This window comes from Mixophyes fleayi, chromosome 4 (genome assembly GCF_038048845.1).
Source record: "Mixophyes fleayi isolate aMixFle1 chromosome 4, aMixFle1.hap1, whole genome shotgun sequence".
Lineage (NCBI taxonomy): Eukaryota > Metazoa > Chordata > Amphibia > Anura > Limnodynastidae > Mixophyes > Mixophyes fleayi.
Window position 1 is genome coordinate 208,391,728 of NC_134405.1, and position 22,735 is coordinate 208,414,462.

The 22,735-nt window shown below is 38.7% G+C and overlaps 1 protein-coding gene across 10 annotated transcripts; it reads left to right on the forward strand.

The window, feature by feature from the left end:
- Positions 1–46: 46 nt before the first annotated feature.
- On the forward strand, positions 47–18,901 carry LOC142152507 (C-terminal-binding protein 2). Of its 10 annotated transcripts, none has more exons than XM_075209219.1 (11): positions 63–112; positions 1,860–2,000; positions 3,055–3,121; positions 5,279–5,433; positions 7,407–7,551; positions 7,633–7,839; positions 8,010–8,224; positions 13,133–13,263; positions 13,345–13,472; positions 13,595–13,709; positions 14,879–18,901. In XM_075209219.1, the coding sequence occupies exons 3-11, from the start codon at positions 3,073–3,075 to the stop codon at positions 15,039–15,041; spliced, it is 1,308 nt and encodes a 435-aa protein (XP_075065320.1). In that variant the 5' UTR covers positions 63–112; positions 1,860–2,000; positions 3,055–3,072; the 3' UTR covers positions 15,042–18,901. The 10 variants fall into 10 exon arrangements, with proteins under 10 accessions (XP_075065321.1, XP_075065325.1, XP_075065318.1 ...); XM_075209218.1 differs by having other exon boundaries at positions 1,860–1,995; positions 3,052–3,121; XM_075209214.1 differs by having other exon boundaries at positions 1,860–1,995.
- The last annotated feature ends 3,834 nt before the right edge of the window (positions 18,902–22,735 follow it).

The window sequence follows — 22,735 nt, forward strand, 5'->3', positions numbered from 1 at the left end:
GAGACGTGTCGCTCCTGCTGTCGTTGGTCTCTATGATACTCCGAGCAGTCACTTCCTGTTTCCTGCGTGATCCGCTGCTGAGAGCGCGACGGGTCCGGTGGGGGAGAAGAAGGTGAGAATGGGCAGAGAGCGGGTACCGGGTAGAGGACGGGAAGCGCAGGGCGACGGGACGGAGCCAGAGCTACTTACATACTTTGTCTCCACCAAGTAAACATTGCCTTCACTCTACGTAGCTTATCTTTTCATTTTACCTATCAATGTACGGGAGCAGCAATGGGCTGTGTACCCCCGGCGTCCTATGCATGTGTCATGTTTTACATCTGCCTGCTGTAGAGCCCTTCATATTGTCAGAGCTCGCCGGTAGTACTCCCTACTACTGATCTCTCTAACTAGGCAGTGACATTGCTGCTCTACAATAATCTCTATGAATGGGCGCTGCAGCTTACTAGTTATAATTTCTATGGGTGACTGTCCTGATTACTGCCCTCTATCACTCGGGCAGTTATACTCGCTATGGCTATGCGGTTAGAGTCCAGTGGTGAATGTATGTATTTCTGGTTACAGTCTTGTACATATTCTCCATTTGTTTAGTTTTCAGTATTGATTGTGATTTCTGTGTATTTCATCTTTTTTTGAACTATTAAGTGGACATGTGCCCATCGTGCACTTTTTGTGCCCTTTATCTTATTACTGAATTCTATTCTGTTCCATGTATTGTTGAGAGCATTGGAACATATGTAAGGCCATGTACACATGGCTGCTATTCTTTCCATCTCTGCTTTGTTGCAGTTTTAAAAAAATATGTTTTTTACAGAAGAGTAGAGATGTAGAATTACATAGAGTTGATTGATTTCTATATAGTAGCGAACTGGCACTGCACACTGGTACTTTACTGACGCTAATGTTGGTGCAGGGATGGGGAAGCTTGGAGCGTGTTCTATGGCTGTGTGTGCATGGACTAACAGTACTGTCTCATAACCCTACATTAGAAATTCATACTCTAGTATTTGATGTTTATATTAAAATGGCTGTGGGATAAAAGAGGTTGTTTACGAACAAAGTGCAAATGCTCACATCAAGCAATAAGATCTTTATTTTATTGTTTATTTCAGATCAAAATTAATTGTTAATTGGTTACTATAGGCTACTGCGTATTCACACTGTTAGTTTATAGCCCAAAATATGTTTTGAGCCAGGCATGTTTCACTGACTGCACATTGCCAATTCCATTTAGTTCCCATCACTTCCTGTTCTTACATTTTTCCTTCCAGAGTAAGCAAAACATGCAGAAAAAGGTTCTTGCTAGGTCCCCATTTATTTTAGCTGCCACAGAGATCAGGTCAGCTACATGGCTTCCGTAGTTTGCAGATATAGTTTGTCCAATACACTCTTGTGCTAAAACCTGCTACCATATATATTTGGTTCTCTAATCAGGCAATGTTATATGACCGTATTTGACATGGCTTAATTTCTCAGAGCTGCCGATGACACCATATGTGCAATGTGATGCTTAACTTACATCCTTGCATGGTTCATTGGATTTTGATTGGCTAACATGGTCATCAAATTTGGTGGCTGGCCTATGAGCTAGCAATCAACCAAACTGACCCACATTATCTTTGTGTTTGGCTGTCACCTTAAACCATTGTTTCTCAGGTTGTGCTGTGGCAGAGCATTGACCTTTCTATAGCTTTTCCACCAATAAATTAATAATTGTAGCCCTATAGATGTTGGATAAGGGCAAATAAGTGTTCCACCCCTTGTAAGCTGTTGCAGTTCTCAATTGTCACTTCAGTAGGGCTAATAATAGGTTTTAGATCCGTAAAGCAAATATTAAGACCTTGTAATGTCATTTATAGGTCATATGAATTTGAAGAAAATATGCTTTCTCCCAAATATTTTTATGAAGTCTATGGTGTGCCACAACTTCCAAAATGATGACCTTTTTTCAGCAGTGTGATGATGGGGCTTGCTCTAATTGCTGACTTTCTTGCAGTAAGGTGATCAGTTTCTTTAAGTGAACAGGCAAACACTTGTAGCATTTTTTTCTAACATTTTCTGTATTTAAAAAGGCTTTTTAGTTCCATTATTTTTAATTTAGGTCTTGTTTGCATAAGTGTTTCTTAGACTTCTGTCTCTTTTGTCTGGTAAGTACAGATAATTGTCGTTTCAACTGAATATGTTTAATTGTTTATTCCAGAGAATAATTGTATAATTGTGCCATAAAGTGAATTCAGGCTTTTACTCAGGAGTGTCTTCTGCAATCTAAACAGAATGTTTACTTTCTGTAAACACTTTTCTTGTTTATATATGCTTCTACTATATAACAATGTTGTGAGAATTTACTTTATAACAGTATGCCATGCAATGTATTTTGGACATTGAATCATGTGTGTTTTACTTTTACATATGCCCATAATGCCATCTCTATTTCTTTGCTATAATTATTTTGTTCACGTTAAATTTTCTATACTTAAAGAAAAACTATACAATGGCAAGCTTATTCTACCTATAACTTTTGTATTAAGTATTCAGGTTTCAAATCATGTCTAGGGAATCCTATGCATGCCTGCTGAAACAAAGGTAAAATTATCAATAAGACTACATCTAATTATCCTGCAAACCAAGGTGACAGGAAATCTGGTTGCTAAGGGTTCCCCTAAGGAATGATTTGAGAACCACTGGACTGGATAGTTGTTGTGCTGAGTATACCCAGCAATTAAGCCAGGTGTTCACAATTCCAATCCCTATGGGTGAGACATTGTTTTGGGAATATTCCTGCATGTGAATGTGGTATGGAGACTGCCCTCTAGGTCTTTATATCCGCACACCAGTTGAAATGTGAACACTTTTTTATTTTACGTTCTCTTTTGTTATTAATTTGAATCTCTACGGTTTTTTTTTTTCTTTGTATCTGTCTCAACAATTGATCTGGTCCCTTTCTTGTGGTGTTTTATAATTGTATTTGTTTGCAAATTATTCATTTCATATTTCTAGTTGACTTATAGCCATCTTCTTTAATGGAAATAATGGTTCTCTGTTTGTCTCCAGTAGGTTTCTAAGAACAGAACCATGGACAAGCACAAAGTCAAGAGGCAACGCCTGGATCGAATCTGTGAGGGTTAGAAAATATTATTTCAGAGTTTGCGGAGTCCTTTAAGCACACTTTACATTAGCTATCATTTTATGTCAAAGCCTACTGTGTTTCATTCAGTTTTCAAATTTTTTTTTTTTATTTTCTTAGTATTGTTACTTTGTATTATACACTGTATTGAGGTAATGCACATTTTTACAGCCTAAATTGCTCTCCAAATTGAATTTTATTTTATATATTATATTGTATATAATTAAATTGGATTATTGTTTTTATATAGAAAGCATGAAGACAAACTGCTGTTTTCAGACTTGTCTGTCCATATGACTACAAATATTTTTAAAATTTAGCGTAATTGTGCTATCGGCCTTGCCTCCATTACAGACAAAGCATTGAGTGTTTTCCTATGTGATAGAGGACATAAAGGTCATAGTGTAACACAGCTTGCTGTGCCATTCCTGGTCTTACACATATATATCATATTACACCAATTTGTAGGCATTTCTCACATTAAACATTTTCTAGCCAATCACGCACATTCATAGAGAAGCACAACATACCTAAATATTGTCAGGTTTTTTTTCTAAAGGAAGGGACATACAGCAAGCTGAACAGATGTAGCTATGCATAAATACATCAGTTGTAAGATGGCTTAGACAATTCACTAGCACAGGTTTTCGTGTGTAAGGATGACTTCCTTGTTCATTAAGTGCTTCCAAACAAAAATGTATATGTAAAATATCCCAAACCTGGGCTGATCTTTGAAATTAAAATCGACAATTAAACAGGTTCTGCATTGTAGATTTTGGTTTTCAATGTTTATTTTTGGAGGTTTGCTGTTTATTCCGGTTTTACTTATTTTTTCACATGCATAAAATCAGACTCCTTATCAATTGGTGTTTACCTTGTTTTAAATGTAAACATATTTTTTTTTTTTCACTAGGAGAGTAAGAGGGTGTCAAAGGACATGATAGAGGGTCCTAGGGGATAGAGAGAATGGAGGAGGGGTGTCGGGGGAGATGGTACATTAAATGAAGTGCCAATTAATCTGTATCTACCATTATAATTTCCACCTTCTGTCATTTTCCTCTTTACTACCTCAGTCTTTCCTGTTTCTCTTAATGGTCTCTCTTTTTTTTTTTTTTTTTTTCCTCCATGTTTCTTCTTATCCACTCTGCTGATTTGCAGAGAACCTGTCCCCTCCCACCCCGGGTGGTCACATCACCTGGCTTTGCTGTCACTCAAAATCCCTTTCATTGCTGGGAACCTTGCTTCTGCCTTCTTAGCAATGTAAGAGATTTCAAGGTATGACTTTGAAGTCAGAAAGCTGGAAGGCTTGAAGGTCCACTCCAGTTTTGTCCAGTGAAGCTTGGAGGAGATGAGTCTGAGCAACAGATCACTTTTTGCTGTTGCCCTGCAGTTTTCTGGCTGCACCGATGTGGGAAGCAACATACTAAAGTTACTGCACTGATCTGTGCTCTCATAATCCTCACTGAAGAACCAGATTTCAGGCTTTTTCGGTTTTAATTTAAACTGCCAAGAAAGGTCTGAGTGTCTTGGGGTGGGGGATGTTCCAGACTGTTTTAGGGAATTCAATTCTGTGAAGACACTCTGAGGTGATGTTACATCATGGCTTTTTCATCGCACTCCATAGAGGTGCACAGGAAATCTGTGAAGATTGGGTACATTTGTACCCGGAAATAAGCACAGCTAGATATCCCTGTGCCATTGCAGTTATTTAATTCCCCACTTTCAGTTAATCTGGCAGCTCTAATTGTATATCACATTAGTACAAATTCTGGTTTCCTTACTGTCACCTGAATTCCTCTGAGGAATACAAATCACAATTGTGGTGTGTGTGTGTATATATAGATAGATATTTATATATATATTTTATGTTGGATGAAGTCCTTCTTCAGCAAATTCTATTGTCCAAGTAATTTTGCTTTTTCTTATCCCTGCATTTGGCAACAGATAAATCATCTCTGTGCATTGTTGTGTACACAGCAGAGTTTTGCAGCATCTAAGGGCAACTAAAATAATCAAAGCTGACTGGACAATACAGTTCTGATGGTGGGCTTCTCCTTTTAAGAGCAACCTTTTTTTGTTTTTAGTTCAATTTTAAAATATTGAGAGAATGCAAACACACTTGACCCTTTTAATTTTAATGTTTGCATTATTCAGGTATTCGGCCACCAATTCTGAATGGTCCTATGCCTGTCCGTCCATTGGTGGCCCTTCTGGATGGAAGGGATTGCACAGTCGAGATGCCTATATTAAAGGATGTTGCTACAGTGGCATTTTGTGATGCCCAGTCTACACAAGAAATTCATGAGAAAGTAAGGCCTTTGTGTGATTTTCCATTTTAGTCTTATGAATGTTTACATACTGCTTGCATGAAAACGCATACCTGGATTTGTTGGCACCAGTTTCTTGCTGACAGTTACCTATAAATGTTGTGAGCGGTAGTAATACCATGTCACTAGTTTCTTTACCTCAATTGAGAGGTTCATCAGGAACAACTTATCTGGCCTCCCAAACATTACCGATAATTGTTAAATTGCAGGTTATTTTTAGATAATTGGGTGAGATTTCAAAAAAAAAAAAAAAAATTACAAGTTTTCTTTGCAAACTTTTGCTGAAGTGATCAGTCATGTCAATGTAAGTTTAGGTGAACAGGTGACACAGCTTGTGTGTTCTTAACCTTCTTCTGAGGATCTTCAGTATACAGAGGCCTTGTTTTTAAACGACTGTCCCTACCTTTAAAAATATATTTCTTTAAAAGTCTTCGTCCCAAATGCAGGCCTGGACAAAGTTCTCAGAAATCGGAGACAGAAATTTGTAAAATTATGCTGCACAAGTGAGAAGCATATATAGTATCCCCAGCCAGTGTCTCCACGTAACATCAGCATTCATGTCACCTCTGTTTATATTTGTGTGTCAGTGACATAACAAATGCTGCCCTCACATTATCAGTAACAATGTCACCTCCGTTTACCACATCTACCCCCACATACTAGCCAGTGTTTCAACAATGATATCTGCATGTGTCTCACACCTTGTCGGCATCAAGGTACCCAACAGAACGTCATTGGCCTTACATTACACCAGCATCAGTTACATAATATACTACCAGTATTCATGCTTCCCACATAAAGTGGTATCACCACGTTTTACTATTGTTAGTGTCCCTCCTCCCCATTAGATCCCACCAGAAGTGCCCTCCTTATCTTATTTGCATCTGTGTTACCCATATAATATCAGCACCAGGGTCCCTCTACATACCTGCATCAGTATGCCCCATATAAAAGTGCTTTCTAAAACTAAACTTGTAAAGGCTTCAAAGCACAGTTGTTTCAACCAAAACGCCTAATGAGTTCAATGTAAGCTATGTATGGGTGTCTGTTGAAACGGCATGTACTTGATCTGTTCTTCTCTGCCAGTATTCTTCCCCTGCATGTAAGTCAAAGATTATGAGAGCTGCCCTGCTGTTTTTGAAGTCCTGTGTGCTACATACTGAGACTGACTTGGGGCTAGATTTACTAAACTGCGGGTTTAAAAAAAAAAAGTGGAGATGTTGCCTATAGCAACCAATCAGATTGTAGCTGTCATTTATGTAGTACATTCTACAAAATGACAGCTAGAATCTGAACGATTGCTATAGGCAACATCTCCACTTTTCCAAACCCGCAGTTTAGTAAATATACCCCTTGGTCTTTCTAACCTGTGTGTTAGAAATAGTTCCACCATAGCCTTTAACCCCTGTTCTGTTCTCTGGTTCCCAGTATGTTTTTTTTTTTTTTTTGGCACCATGGCAAACAGAATTTGTCCAGTCCTGCCTAATAGGCATTTTATGTAAAATAATGATCTACTTAGCTGCTTTAGTTGGTTATATAATAATCTCCTCACTATGCACAATAGTTTCATGGGAAGACCAACATGGGATTGGCCAGTGGAATGCCTTCCGTCCCAGTCATTTTTCCCATACCATCTGGGTTTCAAAGACCCACCACCACTGGATTTTAAGCTCTGACTTCTGGCATAAACTATGCCACAGGGAAGGCATTTGATAGACTTTGTTCCCCTGCAGGTCTGATGGTTTCCCATGGAAACTACTGTAATAAGTGAGGAACTGTTGGGTACACTCTAACAGATAGTGTATCTAACTAAGGTAGGTCATTCTTTTACATAAAATAACTGTGTCTAAGACTTTTCAATATTTATTTTATTTTTTTTTTGACGGCAGAATTGGCCTTTAAGGATTTGTTTTATGCAATCCCTGTTTTCTTCTCAATGCATTCTCTTACAATAGGTATTAAGTGAAGCTGTGGGAGCCCTTATGTATCACACAATCTCCCTATCTCGAGAAGACTTGGAAAAATTCAAAGCCCTTCGTATTATTATACGAATTGGTAGTGGATATGATAATATTGATATTAAGTCTGCAGCTGACTTGGGTAAGTCTTGGTAGTAACTTTGTGTGAGTTACTTTTGTGCAAGACTAACTTGATTAAATGCGTTTCTTTCTTCTTTTCTAGGTATTGCTGTTTGTAATGTTCCCTCATCCTCTGTGGAGGAGACAGCTGATTCTACTCTCTGCCACATTTTGAACCTGTACCGACGAGTCACATGGCTTCACCAAGCTATGAGGGAGGGGAATCGAGCCTCTAGTGTTGAACAAATCAGAGAGGTTGCTGGAGGGGCTGCCAGAATCCGTGGGGAAACTTTGGGCATCATTGGACTTGGTAAAACTTAGTCTAATAGAAACATAGACAGCAGAAAACAGCTAATTGATTGATAGTTTGCCAGTGATTTATTTTAATCTTGACCTTACTTTATATTTGTCTTAGACAATTAGAGACATGGCCATGAATAAGGTATTTGTACCTACATTACACTTTCTTTTCATTTACAGGTCGAGTTGGTCAAGCTGTTGCTTTGCGTGCCAAGGCCTTTGGCTTCGCAGTCATATTTTATGACCCATACCTAGCAGATGGGGTTGAGCGTTCTCTGGGTTTGCAGAGGATGGCGACTCTTCAGGAGCTGCTAATGCACAGTGACTGCATAACTCTGCACTGTAGTCTGAATGAGCACAACCATCACCTCATCAATGATTTCACCATTAAGCAGGTGAGTGTACAGATCACACAATTCTGGAGACTGTTCAACCTTTTGCTTTGGTTAGGACTAATATAACTTGCATTTCATACACCACCGGTTGGGAGACACTGCTCACCTTGGGTGATATAGAGGGTGCTGTGGGGTAAGGCTCTAAAAAAGGATGTGTTTAGTCTGCTCTCTTCTCCTCTATTCCCCTCCGGCCATCATCTTCAGTTTGTTTGTGCCTACGTTGTAGGGCACTTTTTTTGCTTCACCATTAGTTATTTGTAAATTTTTATTTTAATGTACCTAGGGATCCAGCCGATGTCCAGGGCAGCCTTGCAGGCCGCCCTGGAGGACCGCTGCTGCAGACATCCTCTCCCAGGAGAGGAGACTGTGGCGTTGCCGGCGGTCTGTGATTGATCCGCTCCGGGTGGAGGCAGAGGAACATCAGCGGTGGACGTGGAAGGTATCTGGGGCTGTTGTTCAGATAGCAGCCATCACTGGTTATTCTCTGTGGGCAGGCCTATTACAATAAAAGCCATTTTACAAGGAGGAGCAAAAGGGGTTAATAAACATTCTTTGCTTTCCCGGGCATTCAGGCTACTCGGTCACCATTACAGTCTGCAGAGAGACATACACAGTGCTCATGCGGTGGAAGAGTGTTTTCAGTTAGATTTATTCATTGACTTAGATTTTTCCGACGGTGTCTGAAAGTGTCCTTTCTCTTTCTGCCTGTTTCAGACAATATCATTTTCAGATCTGGTACCGTATATACAGAACTATATAACTACACCCACTTGCTGACTAATAACTGGGGGGAGGGGTGCACACTGTTGGACCTTCTGCTATATAGTGTTGTTCACCAGTTTTTCTCCTATCTGTTACTCTTTACTGTTTTTATGATGTCAGAAATAGGGGCAGGTTCAAAGTTTGCGGTGGGTGTGGACCACTTTCAGTTCTAGGCCCTGTCTTTCAAGCTTACCACGGCTCCAAGGTGATGGCGGTGATTCTTCGGTTACGGGGTTTGACAGTCATACCTTATCTGGACAACCTGCTGATAAAGGCAGATTCAGAGATCCTTCTTCAGGATCATCTACGCTTGACAGCGGACACGTTACAGCCCCACCGCTGGATCCTCAACATAAAGAAGTCTAGCCTGGTTCATTTGAAGTGTATGATGTTCCTGGGTCTCCTGGTCGACACCAGGTGTCAATGTTTTTTTACCTCCAGACAAAGTTCTATGGTTGCAGGTCCAGGTTAAACATTTATTGGCTCTCATGAAAGTGTTTGTCCTTCAGTAAGAGACAAAATTGTCCATAAATGTGCTGGAACGAAGGGCAGTATCCAATACCCTCGTTCACGCCCAGTGTCCTCTCTGCCAAAACTTGGTTCGCATTCAATCGGACAATGCCACGGCGATGGCCTGCATAAATCATCAGGACAGGATCAGAAGTTCCCTGGCGACGAAGGAGGTTTCTAAATTCTTGAAATGGGTGGAACAGTGAGTCCCTGCCACTTGGGTGGTCTTTATTCCCGGAGTGGAGAATTTGGAGGCGGACTTCTTAAGTCGCCATGCGATTCATCCGGGGGAATGTACTTTGCACCCGGAGGTGTTTGTACAGTTCTGTGGCACTTCAGCTTGGGGTACATCTTTCCTCCACTTCCGTTATTACCATGTGTTTTAAAAAAAGTAAGATGCAAAAGAGTTCCAGTAATTCTCTTGGCACTGAACTGGCCAAGAAGGTCATAGTATGCATACCTTCTAGCGATGTCGCCAAGAAGGAGCCACAGACTAATGTGGAGGACCTTTCAGACAAGGTCCCTTCTTTTATCAGGACCTAGATCGATTGGCTTTAACGGTGTGGTTGAGACCCTGATCCATATAAGGAAGGGTATTTCTGACAAGGTGATTTAGACAATGCTTTAAGCTAGAAAGTCTTCGTCTTCTAGTAATTACCATCGCATATGGAAGTCTTATGTGGCATGGTGTGAAGCTCATAAGTTTCCTACCTTTTCATTTCATCTGGACAGGAGGGAGCTGGCTTTCCTGAAGGAAGGTTTGGGTAAGGGTCTTACTTCCTTTAAGGTACAGGTTTTGGCCTTATCTGTGTATTTTAGTCTTGCATGTCCAACCACCGTTTATTCCTCCAGTGGCTCCGTGGGATCTTAATTTGGTTCTTTTGGCGCAGCAGAAATCTAAGTTTGAGCCCTTGGCGTCAGTCCTATTGAAATTTCTTACCTGGAAGATCTCCTTTTTGTTGGCTATTACTTCAGCCAGACAAGTTTCGGAATTGGCGGTTTGTCAATCTCCTTTCTTGATTTTTCATGACAAATATGGTGGTTTTAAAAGTGGTGTCAAAATTTCATATCAAGCAGAAAGTAATTATTCCTGCATTGTCTTTTGACAGGTCTTCTGAGCAGCAGTGTTCTTGCCCTCTATTGGATGTGGTTAGGACCTTGCAGATTTATGTGGATAGTACATCTTCTGTTTGGAAGACCTTCTGGATCTTTATGATCACAAGCTTGGCTGGTACACTACCAAACAGAAGATTGCTAGGTGACTTACTGACACTATATTTGTCCGGAGTACATTTCGTATGTATCGCCTGTTCCTGACGGCCTTACTGCACATACTACCAGATTGATTAGCACCTCCTGGGCAGCGTGATATGAGGCTTCTGTTGATCAGTTATGCATTGGTTGCTACCTGGTCTTCCGTCCATGCTTTCACCAAATTCTACAGTTTCCACGTCTTTGCTTTCAAAGACGCTAGTTTCGGCCGAAAGGTTTTATGTGCCGCTCAATATGAGCAATTCCCACCCATAGGGGCTGCTTTGGGACGTCCCCAAGATGAGCAGTTTTCCTGGGACACTGTGCTCCCACCCTTTGTTCTGTTTGTTCTTTTTGTTGTGTTCACCCTCTCTTGTGGCTTTGTTATTAAATCAACTGAAGATGTTGGCCGGAGGGGGCAAAGAGGGGAGGTGAGCAGGCTAGGCAGATCCATTTTTTTAGTGCCTTACTCCACATACCCACTCTATACCCCAAGATGATCAGTGTCCCCCAACTGGGTTAAGTGAAAGATTTTCTGGTAAGTACAAAAATCCTATTATTTTTTTTTATGTGCGCTTTGACCATGTAATAGTGTTCCCACAGAAGTAACACATAATGAAGATAAGGCAATGTTCTGTCACTCTCATAGGTAAAGAAATAAATGACACTAAACTGTACAGTATTTTGTTTGAGGGGATGTCCCTAAACTAGAAGTAGGTGAGATTTTGTTGTGATGTTTTCAGTGTCCTGCATGTGTGTTTTTGTGATTATTCACAAATCCCTAAAGGTCGGTGCAGAATGATTTTACGAGGGTGTTTCCAAAGGTCACAATGTGGGCCTGCGCCTTGAAATGAGCTTTGAGAAAAATCAGAGGCGCCACCGCAAATAAAAACAGAAAAAAACAGTACATGGCCACATTTTTTGGGGGATCATAAATCGGCCTTCGTGTGTTTCTTATGGACTTTCCCTGTATTGAGATCCATATATGATGTCTTGATTGATTTCTCCATCTGCGGTTGAGAAATGATGTATAAACTTCTGTGAAAGGTTGTCTGTTATGTTATCTGCATTTAGACTGAGATTCATGCGAGTGCATACAGGATGCACAGTGATCCCGTATACAAATTATCTGGTGTCGGATATAAATTGGCTTTCAGAGTACCGCACTGAAGAACTGCCGCCTCTGTTTTATTCAAGCATTATCATTCCAAGTAATACTTGTATTATATTGATAAAAAATGTCTTCACAGCTGGAACCATATGCTGCATCTCTGATTTGAAAAAGTTTTGGCAGATCTGCTGAGAAGCTATCTTATAAAGGAAAATTCTTTGTCACCCTGTATGCATGCTTGTCACTTTTGTAACAGTCCTGCCAAACACGCACAAGTGACATCACTTGATTTTTTGCTAAGAGAACTCTATAAGTCCCTGTTGCCACCCATTGTGTTCCTTACAAATGACAGATCTCCAGATTTTGGAGTGGAAATAACTACTTTGAAACGGTCACATTTAAATTGTTGTGCAACGAAAGAGATTTTTTGTTTTGTTTTAAAAAGTTAACTAAAAATAACTTTTTTTTAATCCGCGTAAAATTCTTTTCTCTGACTCCATTGGGGGACACTGCGAGACATTAGGGTATAGTAAGTGGTACTAGGAGTTTAGGCACTTAGACTTGTTTTAATCAACACACTCCTCCCCTACTATGCCCCTTCTCTCCTGCAGATTCCTTGTTTTTTTTGGGGGGGTTTTTTCAAGTGCTTAGGAGATGGGTTGCACGTTTTTCTTTTCTCTGCTCACTTGAAATGAAATGTGCAGACATGACAATAGCTGACAATGATGTCAAAATATATTTGAGACGTAGGAGTGATTTTAAGTTTCCACTTAAATTGAGCCTTTTAAAATATACATTTACTTAAAAATTGACGAGTTCAGTTGCTCTTTAAAGCAGTAAAGCCATATGATACCTTGATTTAACAAATATATGACTATTTGCTCTTCGTAGTGTATACTATAATCTCAATGCACAAAGAGAATTACCCTCACCATTATTAGCCCTATTGCTATTACACTGCAGAATTGTGCCTTTAAGCATTAGGAGTAAATAACTCGGTATCTTCCTATTCCTGTTATCTACTCACACTTAAGGTATCTTGTGGGCTAGTTCAGTAGGCAGCCAACCGATTTCCTAGGAACCTATAACATCACAGACAGTCTAATTTACTTGAGGTCTGACTTCTTTTGTAGTAAGTACTAGTTCCTTGTGAATGCATAACCTACATTCTCATGAAATAAAGAACTGCTGTGTGTAGGCGATAGGTCCACTTTAATATAAATATATTTCATTTATTAAAAATTGGTCTATCTTTCTTTGTATATTTTGCCTAGATGCGGCAAGGTTGTTTCTTGGTGAACACTGCTCGTGGAGGACTGGTCGACGAAAAAGCACTTGCCCAGGCTTTAAAAGATGGCCGAATCCGTGGTGCTGCTTTAGATGTCCATGAGTCTGAACCTTTCAGGTATTGTTTGTACATGCAGACAGGCTTATAGTTGAATCAGTTCATACTTACCTGCCCAGTTAATTCTGTTTTCACTTGCAGCTTTTCTCAGGGACCTTTGAAAGATGCCCCTAATTTGATCTGCACCCCACACACTGCCTGGTACAGTGAACATGCTTCAATTGAATCAAGAGAAGAGGCAGCTAAAGAAATCCGTAGAGCCATTGCAGGTGTATAAAAATCTCCTGTACTGACCTTAATATAAATCTTAAGGTTTTTGGGCCTTTGATCTAAACAAAATTGTGTATTATCTCTCGATATGAGTTTGACTTGCAGTTTGGTATCTTTCTAGGTCCGATTCCAGATGCTTTGCGAAATTGTGTAAATAAGGAGTACTTGTTGGCAGCTGCACAGTGGACAGGAATGGAATCTGTTCATCCAGAGCTCAATGGGGCAGCGGGATATAGGTAGGTCATTTTCATGGTATATATTTCTGCTTTCTTTTTATTGCTGTGAACCGATTGGTACAACACTAAATCCACTCAAACTGAAATTTACTTGCCCATAAGTTACTTTTCCCTAAGAGTTGTTCTTTGTTTTTCCTATTGTCCCTTTATAATCCTGTTTATCTTTGTGTAACCATTTCCTGCAGTGTGCTCATAGATTCACCATAATGAACACCTAGTTCAACTACTCTAGTTGCTCACTTTAGCCATCAGTTAACTATATCTAGACCATTGCTGTCTGCCTCCTCCCCATGGCTCTTATAGACTTTACTATATGTCATGGATAGCATGGTCTATTATTTATAAGATGTACATAATCCAGCATGAGCAGTCTAATGTATTTATATTATGAGATTCTGAGAAAATCTGCATTTTGTTTTCTTGGAATAAAAGTGTTTTGAAGGAGCATATTTAAGTGTGTGCCTTTTCCTCATTTTGCTCTCTCCCACTCGTTCTAATAATTTGTATGTGGTCCACTGAAAAGTGTACATATGAGGTTAAGATAAGCTAGTTGTGACATGATCGTAGTAAGTTCATGTAAAGCTCTTCCTGGGTGACTTCTGGTTACCATTTATGTACAGTGTTTTTGGTTGATGCCACCAACTTGGTTGACCAGCAGACTTTTTTTTACCACCCTCTAGGTAAGGCTTGGTCTTTGCTTTTGCTTGATTTTCTTTAAATTTTTAAGCCTTTGGCCCTTTTTAAACCAGTATGAAGATGGACTGATTAAATGGACTGCAACGAGAGGAGAGAGTAAAATAGATGTCATTCACTAGAAGGGTTTTGTGTTAGTGGTTTTTATGGATCTTTAATTGGCAAACAGTTTAGCGTCAAGAATTAATAATGTACATTACTTAAGAGGAATGGCTGATTGACTGGTCCATAGAAATGTCATTTATGTATTTTCCCAGACACTCTCTATATTATAACAAATGGTACTTGCTCAAAAAGTATAATGACTTCTGGATGCAATCTACTTTTTTTTTTTTTTTTTAATTATTATTATATTAAAGTGCTTGCACCGCCTGCTGCCCATCCTTACCTATGGCAATTCTACAGTTTCTTAAGGGGTCTTATGCCTTTATTTGTCAGAAATGATGGAAAACTAATCGGTTGCTATCTTGTTACAGGTTTCCCCCAGGAGTTGTGGGAGTAGCTGCCACAGGACACCCAGCTGCAGTGGAAGGGCTGATGGCCCCTTCACATCCTTTAATCCCTTCTGTTTCCCACACTCCATCACCTGGACAGACCAGCAAACCTGACCCAGACAGAGAAATTCCTACTGACCAGTAGCGATGCTACTCTTCATTTTGGTTTCTCTTTTTTGTTTATTACATTTGTTTTACTTTGTTTTTGTTTTTCTTTTAACCACCACTCCCATATTTGTGCTCTGTTTCCCCCTCAGTATGGTTTGGGGGAGAAGGGCGGGAATCCAGGTCTTTTCAGCAGCTTTACCCGGTTGATGGAATCAGGCTGCGAGCCCTGAGGTGTATCATCTCTCCTCACACCGGAAAGGAGAATGTTCTTATCAGTGTCTGGAAACCTTTAGATATTGCCTTTCAACAGATCTATTTTTTAAATAATTTAGTTTTAAGTGAAATACAATACGGGTGGGTTGTGCTTCTGTGTGCTGGGGCAGGCTGATCTTTTCTGCTTCCTCTAGTACAAGACATGCCCAGTTGTCTCAGGGAGCTGAGGCATCACCAAATTTTAAGAGTAGTAGGTGTCTGCTAGTCTGAAATGTACGTTAACCCCTTCAGTGCTAGAAGGTGCCTGAAATGCATTATTTTCCTAACAAACCTGTTGCTCTCCTGTCTAACTGAAAATAATTTAAGGAGAGTATATCTGTTCTACAAGAGGTTCATTGTTTTCCACCAAGAAATGACCAAAAAGCATTTAATTTGTTAAAATAATGATGGCTTAATGCGTGTAAATTTATTTTTGTGGAGTTTATATCTCAGGTTCTTACAGTCCTTCTAACATTTCTCTGCTGAAGGGCACAGTAACTGGATATGGTTTAAGTGCACACGGCTGCAAGTCTTATGTTGCGGAAGGTGTTAAATGTGGACTTGGGCATTAATTTAGTTGTTCCTCACAATTATGTCTGTTTGTAGTGGTGAAGGTTTTTAGCGTTTGAACGAATTGAAATTTTGTCGGGCTAAACCCAAACAGTTGTTAAAGGTGATTTATTGCACTTCATTAGTGATTGACTAGCAGGATTCCATTTTGTTTGAGGGAACATTGCTGCATATAGTAAGTGGTTTAGGAATGTGGTTTTTATTTTCTCTCTGTATGTCTGATTAGTAAAGATGCCATGAATATTTTTCAGTAGCGTGAGATAATTGTGACTAGTGTGCATAAGATTCATAATTTTTATTTAGTATAACCTGTCAAGTCTTGGGATAAGTTGCATGCTGAATCAGATTTGGGATGGCATACATGATTATGGATGGATAGTGTGTTTGATCTGCAGTGTGCAGACTTAATATGGAGTGGATGTCCCATTTTAATACAAATTTAAATCTAAATACCATATAATGTATCTTTTTGTCTTTAGGTGAATCTGCCTCAGTGTATGCTTGCACACATAGTTATGAATCCTTAATTTTTTATGTGTATGATTTGTTTGTTTTGTTTAAACGCCACAAAAAGTCAACAGTAAAATAGAGTGGGTCATGGCTCAAATTATGACCAATCTTATTAAAGAGGCCCTTAATCTCCCCCTAAAAAAGTAATTTTTAATTTCTGCATCTCTTGAAATTGCACTTTTACCAATCTGTTGTTATCCTTATTGCTGTACTAACCATACATACGAAAGCTTTTATTGTGCCGTTTTGTCGTCTTAAATCTAAATGCACACTTTTGAATGAAGTAAAAAAAGAATCCCCTTTAGAAGGAAAGATGGCTGATTTTACAAAGAACTCCGGCTCACCATGCTCAGTCTACATTTACTATCATGAATCAATGATTCCATGTGTCTGTGCTTAACCCACCTATCATGGGAGTGACTAGTTGTGTAATGTTTGAGTGATTGCTGTCAATTACTGAATTCAATCTAGCATTGCACATCAATTAACACATTAAGGTCATTGATTTAGTATTTAAACCTCCCCCTCCTTTGTTTAGTTTGAAGTTCCCTCCGTTAGGAAGCCTCCTTTTTGATAGTAGTCCAGTGGAGGGGGTCTCTTGCCAAGCAATTGCTGCTTCTGCTGCAGCTGCATAAGCCGCTACTTGTGAGCCCAACAGTTGCTGGAGAGAAGCTGCTGCTGGGCACAAATTCTCTCCAAGAACTTCAGTGCTCACATGTTGGAAGCTCCTGCTTACACTCAAGCAGCAGGGAGGTGTCCCACTAGACCATTTTGCCTCGGAAAGGGTGTCTGGGTGACTTCTAATGTGGGAAGCTTAATTTTTAAGGTAGTTATACTTTAATACAAAATAATTAGTTTATTAAATTTTAATTTCCATGGCCCTAAAATACTTCACAATGCGTAAGTTGAGATTTCTGCAGCTAAAATATGGTGCTCCAATGTAACATAATTTAAGTACCTTCACTAAATTATCTGGCTCATATGTAAATAATATTGGGAAATTCTACATTTTACATCAGCAAAGACAGATATTTTATTGGAGTATGTCTCAATACTTGTTATGCATTCTGGGATAAATTCTGCCTCTCTGATATTGAAAGATGATGTCCATTATAAAGGATAATTGCACCTAAAACTGAAAATTCTGTTCTGTTGGAATACCACATATAGCAGCGAGCGGTCAGGGGGGGGGGGGGGACATCACAGTTCCTGTCTGAAAAAAGTCTGCATCAACAGGAGAAAGGAGAGTGTGGTCGACATCGCTGGACTTCTCTCTCCTGCCAAACTGTCATCGTGTTCTGCATCGATATCACATTGCCTGCAGAGGAATAATGTGATAATCCAACTAAACTCAATTGTCAGCTTTGGGTGGAATGATTCTTTAAATCTGTGCAGTGTTTCTGTACCACCTCGTTGTCCTTGTTCTCCCTGTGTACTTTTTTTATTTTAATGTTTTATTTGGCTAATTAGGGTGCTGCAAACCCTAGTATAAATCGCATGGTTGGTAAATTTTCTTGCTATTGATTGTCTATTTTGTGAGTGTATAATACTGGGCTTTGATAACTCTGGCTTCCATTTGTTACTTATTATAAAAACACGCATACCCAGTTTTAATTCATATCCTTATATTTGCATTCCAACTTCTAGCACATTTATGTTAGGTTAGTGATCCCTTTTAAATGGGCTTGTTTGGGCTGTTTCTGGCTTGCTGGTAATGTTTATTTGATTGTTCTCCATACCCATTTGGGTTAGTGCATCATCGGCTCTTGGTTTCTCATCCTCAAGACCCAGCTTTGCATTTAATCATATTTCATCTTAAATACTTGTGAATCATCAAATTGACACAACCACTGACATTGACAATGGAAATAGCCTGAAATCTCATGTTGCCAGTGGAACCTAATGGTTTGTATTGTCAGAGAGTGACAATATCCAGTTGTCAATAATTAGCTGCCACTGTTGGACTTTTTTTGTTTTCTCTCCAAGCAATTACAGAGCAATTTACAGTAATAAAATTTGTGTGCAGTTTTTGGCCATAGTTGGCGTTTTTGCTTTACACGGTACAGAAGAAACGCCTCAACCATGCTCTTCAGCTTGTGTACTACAACTAACAGCATGATCTAATAGCAGTTACCCTAAATGCCAGAGGGTGTAGATTAACAGCTGTTTAACCCACCAGTCCCTTCTTGTTTTAGAAATGGAGTAGGTACCTTACAGGCTATTAGTTAGTTTATTGCTATTTTGGCAAATTGAATGCTTGAGCATATTTGGTATATTTTTATTGACAATTTTGACAAAGATGAGTTCCACATTTGTTATGCCTTTCTTGATTAGCAATTGCATGCTTTATAATGTTCAAATGTTTTGTCAATAATTTAGTCCCCATATGAAAAATTGCCATTTCAATAGTGGAATTCAAATACCTTTTACACTATTAAGCTGTATTTGTATATGCAATTGTAAATCATGTCCTTTATTCTATTTTTTTGTTTGTTTGTTTTTTTATTAAAAATGTATAACTAAAAACTTTTAAAAATGAGAATTTTTTTTAATTTATTTTTTGTTTTTAAAAATGGTTATGGATTGAGTAAAGTGGGTGCAGGTTACTGCAAGTTGAGGACACTAGGACAACATAAAGTGCAATGTACTCATTCTTTTGCCGTTTTCCAACATTACATTTTCATTTTTTTTTTTGTACACCAATTTCTCAACTCTTTCTCGTTTTACATTAACATCTCACTTTTGGCATTTGTATATGGCTGTGTGACATTTCCATTTGGCTGTTTACATTAGTTCACCAGTTGATTGGCACAAGCTCATTGGCCTTTTACCGCAAAAGACGTTTGATACTGGTTATTGACTGAGGGAAGCAGAAAATTGATCCCTCTTGTCTGTCACTGTGTTTTTGTTTTTTTTTTTTACATCACATGGGACACTATATATTTTTTAATGTTAAGGGGCCTAACTTTCTAGACCATAAATAAAAAAAAAAAAGAAACGAAAATCTCACACTTTATTGCAACTTAAAATGTTAATCTCCTGGTGCCTGTTTCTACCAGTTTTGTTTTTCTATTGGGAAAGCAGGAAGCTAATTAGCGGTTAAATTGTTGCAGCACCAATTGTCAAGCGCCAAAAACATTCATTTGGTTTTAGCTTTATGGTGTTTTTAGAGGGTTGAGACATTTGGCCTTACTAATGAGTAGAATTGACAGCAACACATATAGTATTTCCAGGTAAATATAATCACACTGCAATCCCATTTAAGTCCAGTTAGTGAAGGTTCTGTGGTATCATTACAAAAGTGTGCTCGTGCATCAGCAAGTGTGGGCCATCCGACATTGTGAGGGTTTTCTTTTTATTAGCAAATAAACCATAATTTATCTAATTTCTGTAGGGAATAGTAAGTTGCTGATGGTATAATTTTTGGACAAAGTAAAATAACTAAACAGTTTAATATAGGAAAGGCGTATCAATGTCAAAATGCAGAGCACAACATTGTTAACCTCTCTGTAGCTGAAAAGGTTAGCGCAGTTTGGTAGTGCGGATGTAATCACTTGTAACTGGGATGTCTAGGAAGCAAATCACCAAAGTCTTAAGGGTTTTTTCTATTGAACAGCAACCCAGCACACAGAAAGTAATCTCCTCGTCCTGTGAAATGACATGTATTTTATCCGCTCTCCTTTAAAAGGAGCCTTTTTTTATACTGTTTAAAAACCAGCTTCATAAATCAGCTCAATGCAAGACTTTTCTGCGCCTCAGTATGACATGCACATAGCAGGTTTCTTTTTCTTCCATGAACCATTTTTGTGGATGACTAGGGGTTAATAAAATTCAGGTTTCTGCAAATGAGTTTGTGTAGATAAGGGGAGGGCCCTTGTGATAACCTGTGTAAACAGACCATGCATTAAATATTGGCAAGGAGCTTTATTTCCTTACATGAGAGTTTTATTTTTGGGGTGTTTTCCCTGTTTATGTGGGATAGTTAATTTGCTTTATTTTCCCTATACTTCCCATGCTACATGGGGTATTTTGAGGGTCCCAATAACCCTCATCAAGGACTTCTAATGACTGGGGTCTTGCCTCATTTATTTTTCTGTATTGGCGATGTCCCAATCTGCATGGAGAGGATATTAGAGCGTATATTTCCCTGTACAGTGGCCCCACATCTGCAATGGGTGATCTTGTATTAACCCTGCATGGACTGAGCTGAGATGTGACCCTGTGTCCTAAAGGTGCAGTGTTGTGTGGTCAATCTTGTGTTGGTTTGTTACAGGTTATGCACAGCTGACCAGCTTTTTATAAATTACTTGGAGTGTCAGAAATATATTTTTGTAGACAATGAACAATATGCCTTTTTTTCAGCTGGATAGCTAAAACTGTGAAACATTGAAAAGCTGTCTGTAAACAAGTGTTCTGTATTTTCATTATTCCTTTTTTTTTTTTTTCCTTTTTTTTTTTTTAATTTGTCTGACTGCAAATACTTTAATTTTTCACTTGTAGTACTTAGAAAATGATTTGTTAAGATAGTTTTCTGTCTCCTAATCATTTCTCTATAATATTTTAATAAAGTCCTACAACCAATGTTCTATTTGTCTGTGGTGTTCATCTAGTAAATTGGTGAAAATGAAATGAGTAATCTGCTTTTGTACGAGAGTCCTTGATTAGGATACAACACACCACTGTGTAGAACGTATTGAAAGTTGGATAACATTTGTTGAATATGAATAGTTTACATAATAGGAACTAATCCATTGCAGATTATTGGTGGGACAGTCACTGACATGCAGAAGACACATTCAGTTCACATAAAAAAATCTGAAAAGGGCAGATGATGATCTGTGCATATAAATACAATGTAAATGTATTATAGTAATGCAGGTAAGGTATACCCTGTTCATAATGAAGCATTTTCTATAAAATGTTTGGTGAAATATGAGCATCAGACCTTTTCCAAGAGAACCTTCCCTCTGATCCATTGCCAGTATTAATGCTGTGCTATTTTGCTCAGCCATGAAATATCTGTAAATTCCATTGAGCCTCGGCAAATAGGTTAACTGGCTAGATATTGGCATAATAAATCTGTAAAAAAGTACTCTAGTGGTGGTCTTTATGAATTTGTTCAAATGTTTTTTAAAGAGCTTCTTAAAGTATGTGACTTGTTTTAATGGCATCAGTTAAGTGACTATTTTGCAATCAAATTTATAAATAACATTTTTGAGAAAATATCTTTAAGAAAATAAAATGTTTTTTCCCTATTTGCATTTCTTATGTTAAAGATTTATTTGTTTCCCCCTAAAACTGCATTAACAAATGATTTTTATGGACAGTATTAGACCCTCACACCATTTTTAAAGTGATTTTTTTTATTTTTATTTTTTTTTAAACCTATACTACAACGGATGTGCCCCTCTGATTTCTTAGCTGGTTCTATAATACATTTACAACTTGGTACACAAATGGTAAGTGGTGGCAGAGGGAGTATGTGAGAGGGGGGTCCGATCAAAAGCTGCAATCAACATATTGCTGTAAAAGAAGAGTAGAAGCCCCAGGAAAAATGGCTGCATGTAGAAGCCACTAGGCTCTGGCTAGGGGCAGTTAGTAAAATATTTTCTGAAGGTGGTAGTGCAGCTTTAAAATTACAATTAAGGGTGATAGAATGCTTGCAAAACATTAGTGAATTGTTACTTAAAACAGTTTGTTGAATTTATAAAAATCATGGTCACCTAGAAAATAAAGTGGTGGTAGGACTTTGCAACATCACACTACATTTTTTTTTCTTCTATTCTCTATATAACATTTCATTACATTATTGTGTACAAATAGTAGTTAATGCAAAAAATGCAATACCATAACACTGTCAAGCCACATTTCCACAAACTAAACTCTATGCTATTGTGACGGTAAGGATACATGTTACTCCTGAAGTAAACCTGGCGCATATCGTAGTATTGTACAGCTGGGCGCAAACTGAGATGCAACCAACTGAACAATAGCGTGTATATACACTTTTTTTGTGCATGTGTCTTTTCCTGCTTATGTTTTGGGCGCAAATGCTTCCTACTCGATATGAGCCTCTAGGGCCACTGTTCTGCAGAGCTCTGTTCTGGTAATAATGGCTGGCTCTTCTGCCAGGTAACACTAATGTGGGATAGACAGGTGGTGATGTCAGCAGCTCCAGAAAACTTGCCTCAGCACAGCCAAGACGACACACATTAATGTGCATAAAATAATATGAAGTGAGCGTTGCTCCTTTTTAAGGTCAGGGCCGCTGGTAGTTTCTTTAGTAACCCTGATGGTCCAGATGATCAGTATCCTGAATACAACACCTTAGGTTGATCAAGAGGAGTGGCAACGTTTTAAAAGGCTCTGGAATGTCTAATTCCATTATTATGACTGCTT

Excerpts from the sequence above, each read along its gene's own strand:
- LOC142152507 (XM_075209214.1), top strand. The coding sequence starts at position 1,960 with ATGATGGGGCTTGCTCTAATTGCTGACTTTCTTGCA. Across the intron at positions 1,996-3,054 it reads TAATTGCTGACTTTCTTGCA|GTTTCTAAGAACAGAACCAT; the intron begins GTAAGGTGATCA and ends TGTCTCCAGTAG. Across the intron at positions 13,264-13,344 it reads CATGAGTCTGAACCTTTCAG|CTTTTCTCAGGGACCTTTGA; the intron begins GTATTGTTTGTA and ends TTTCACTTGCAG.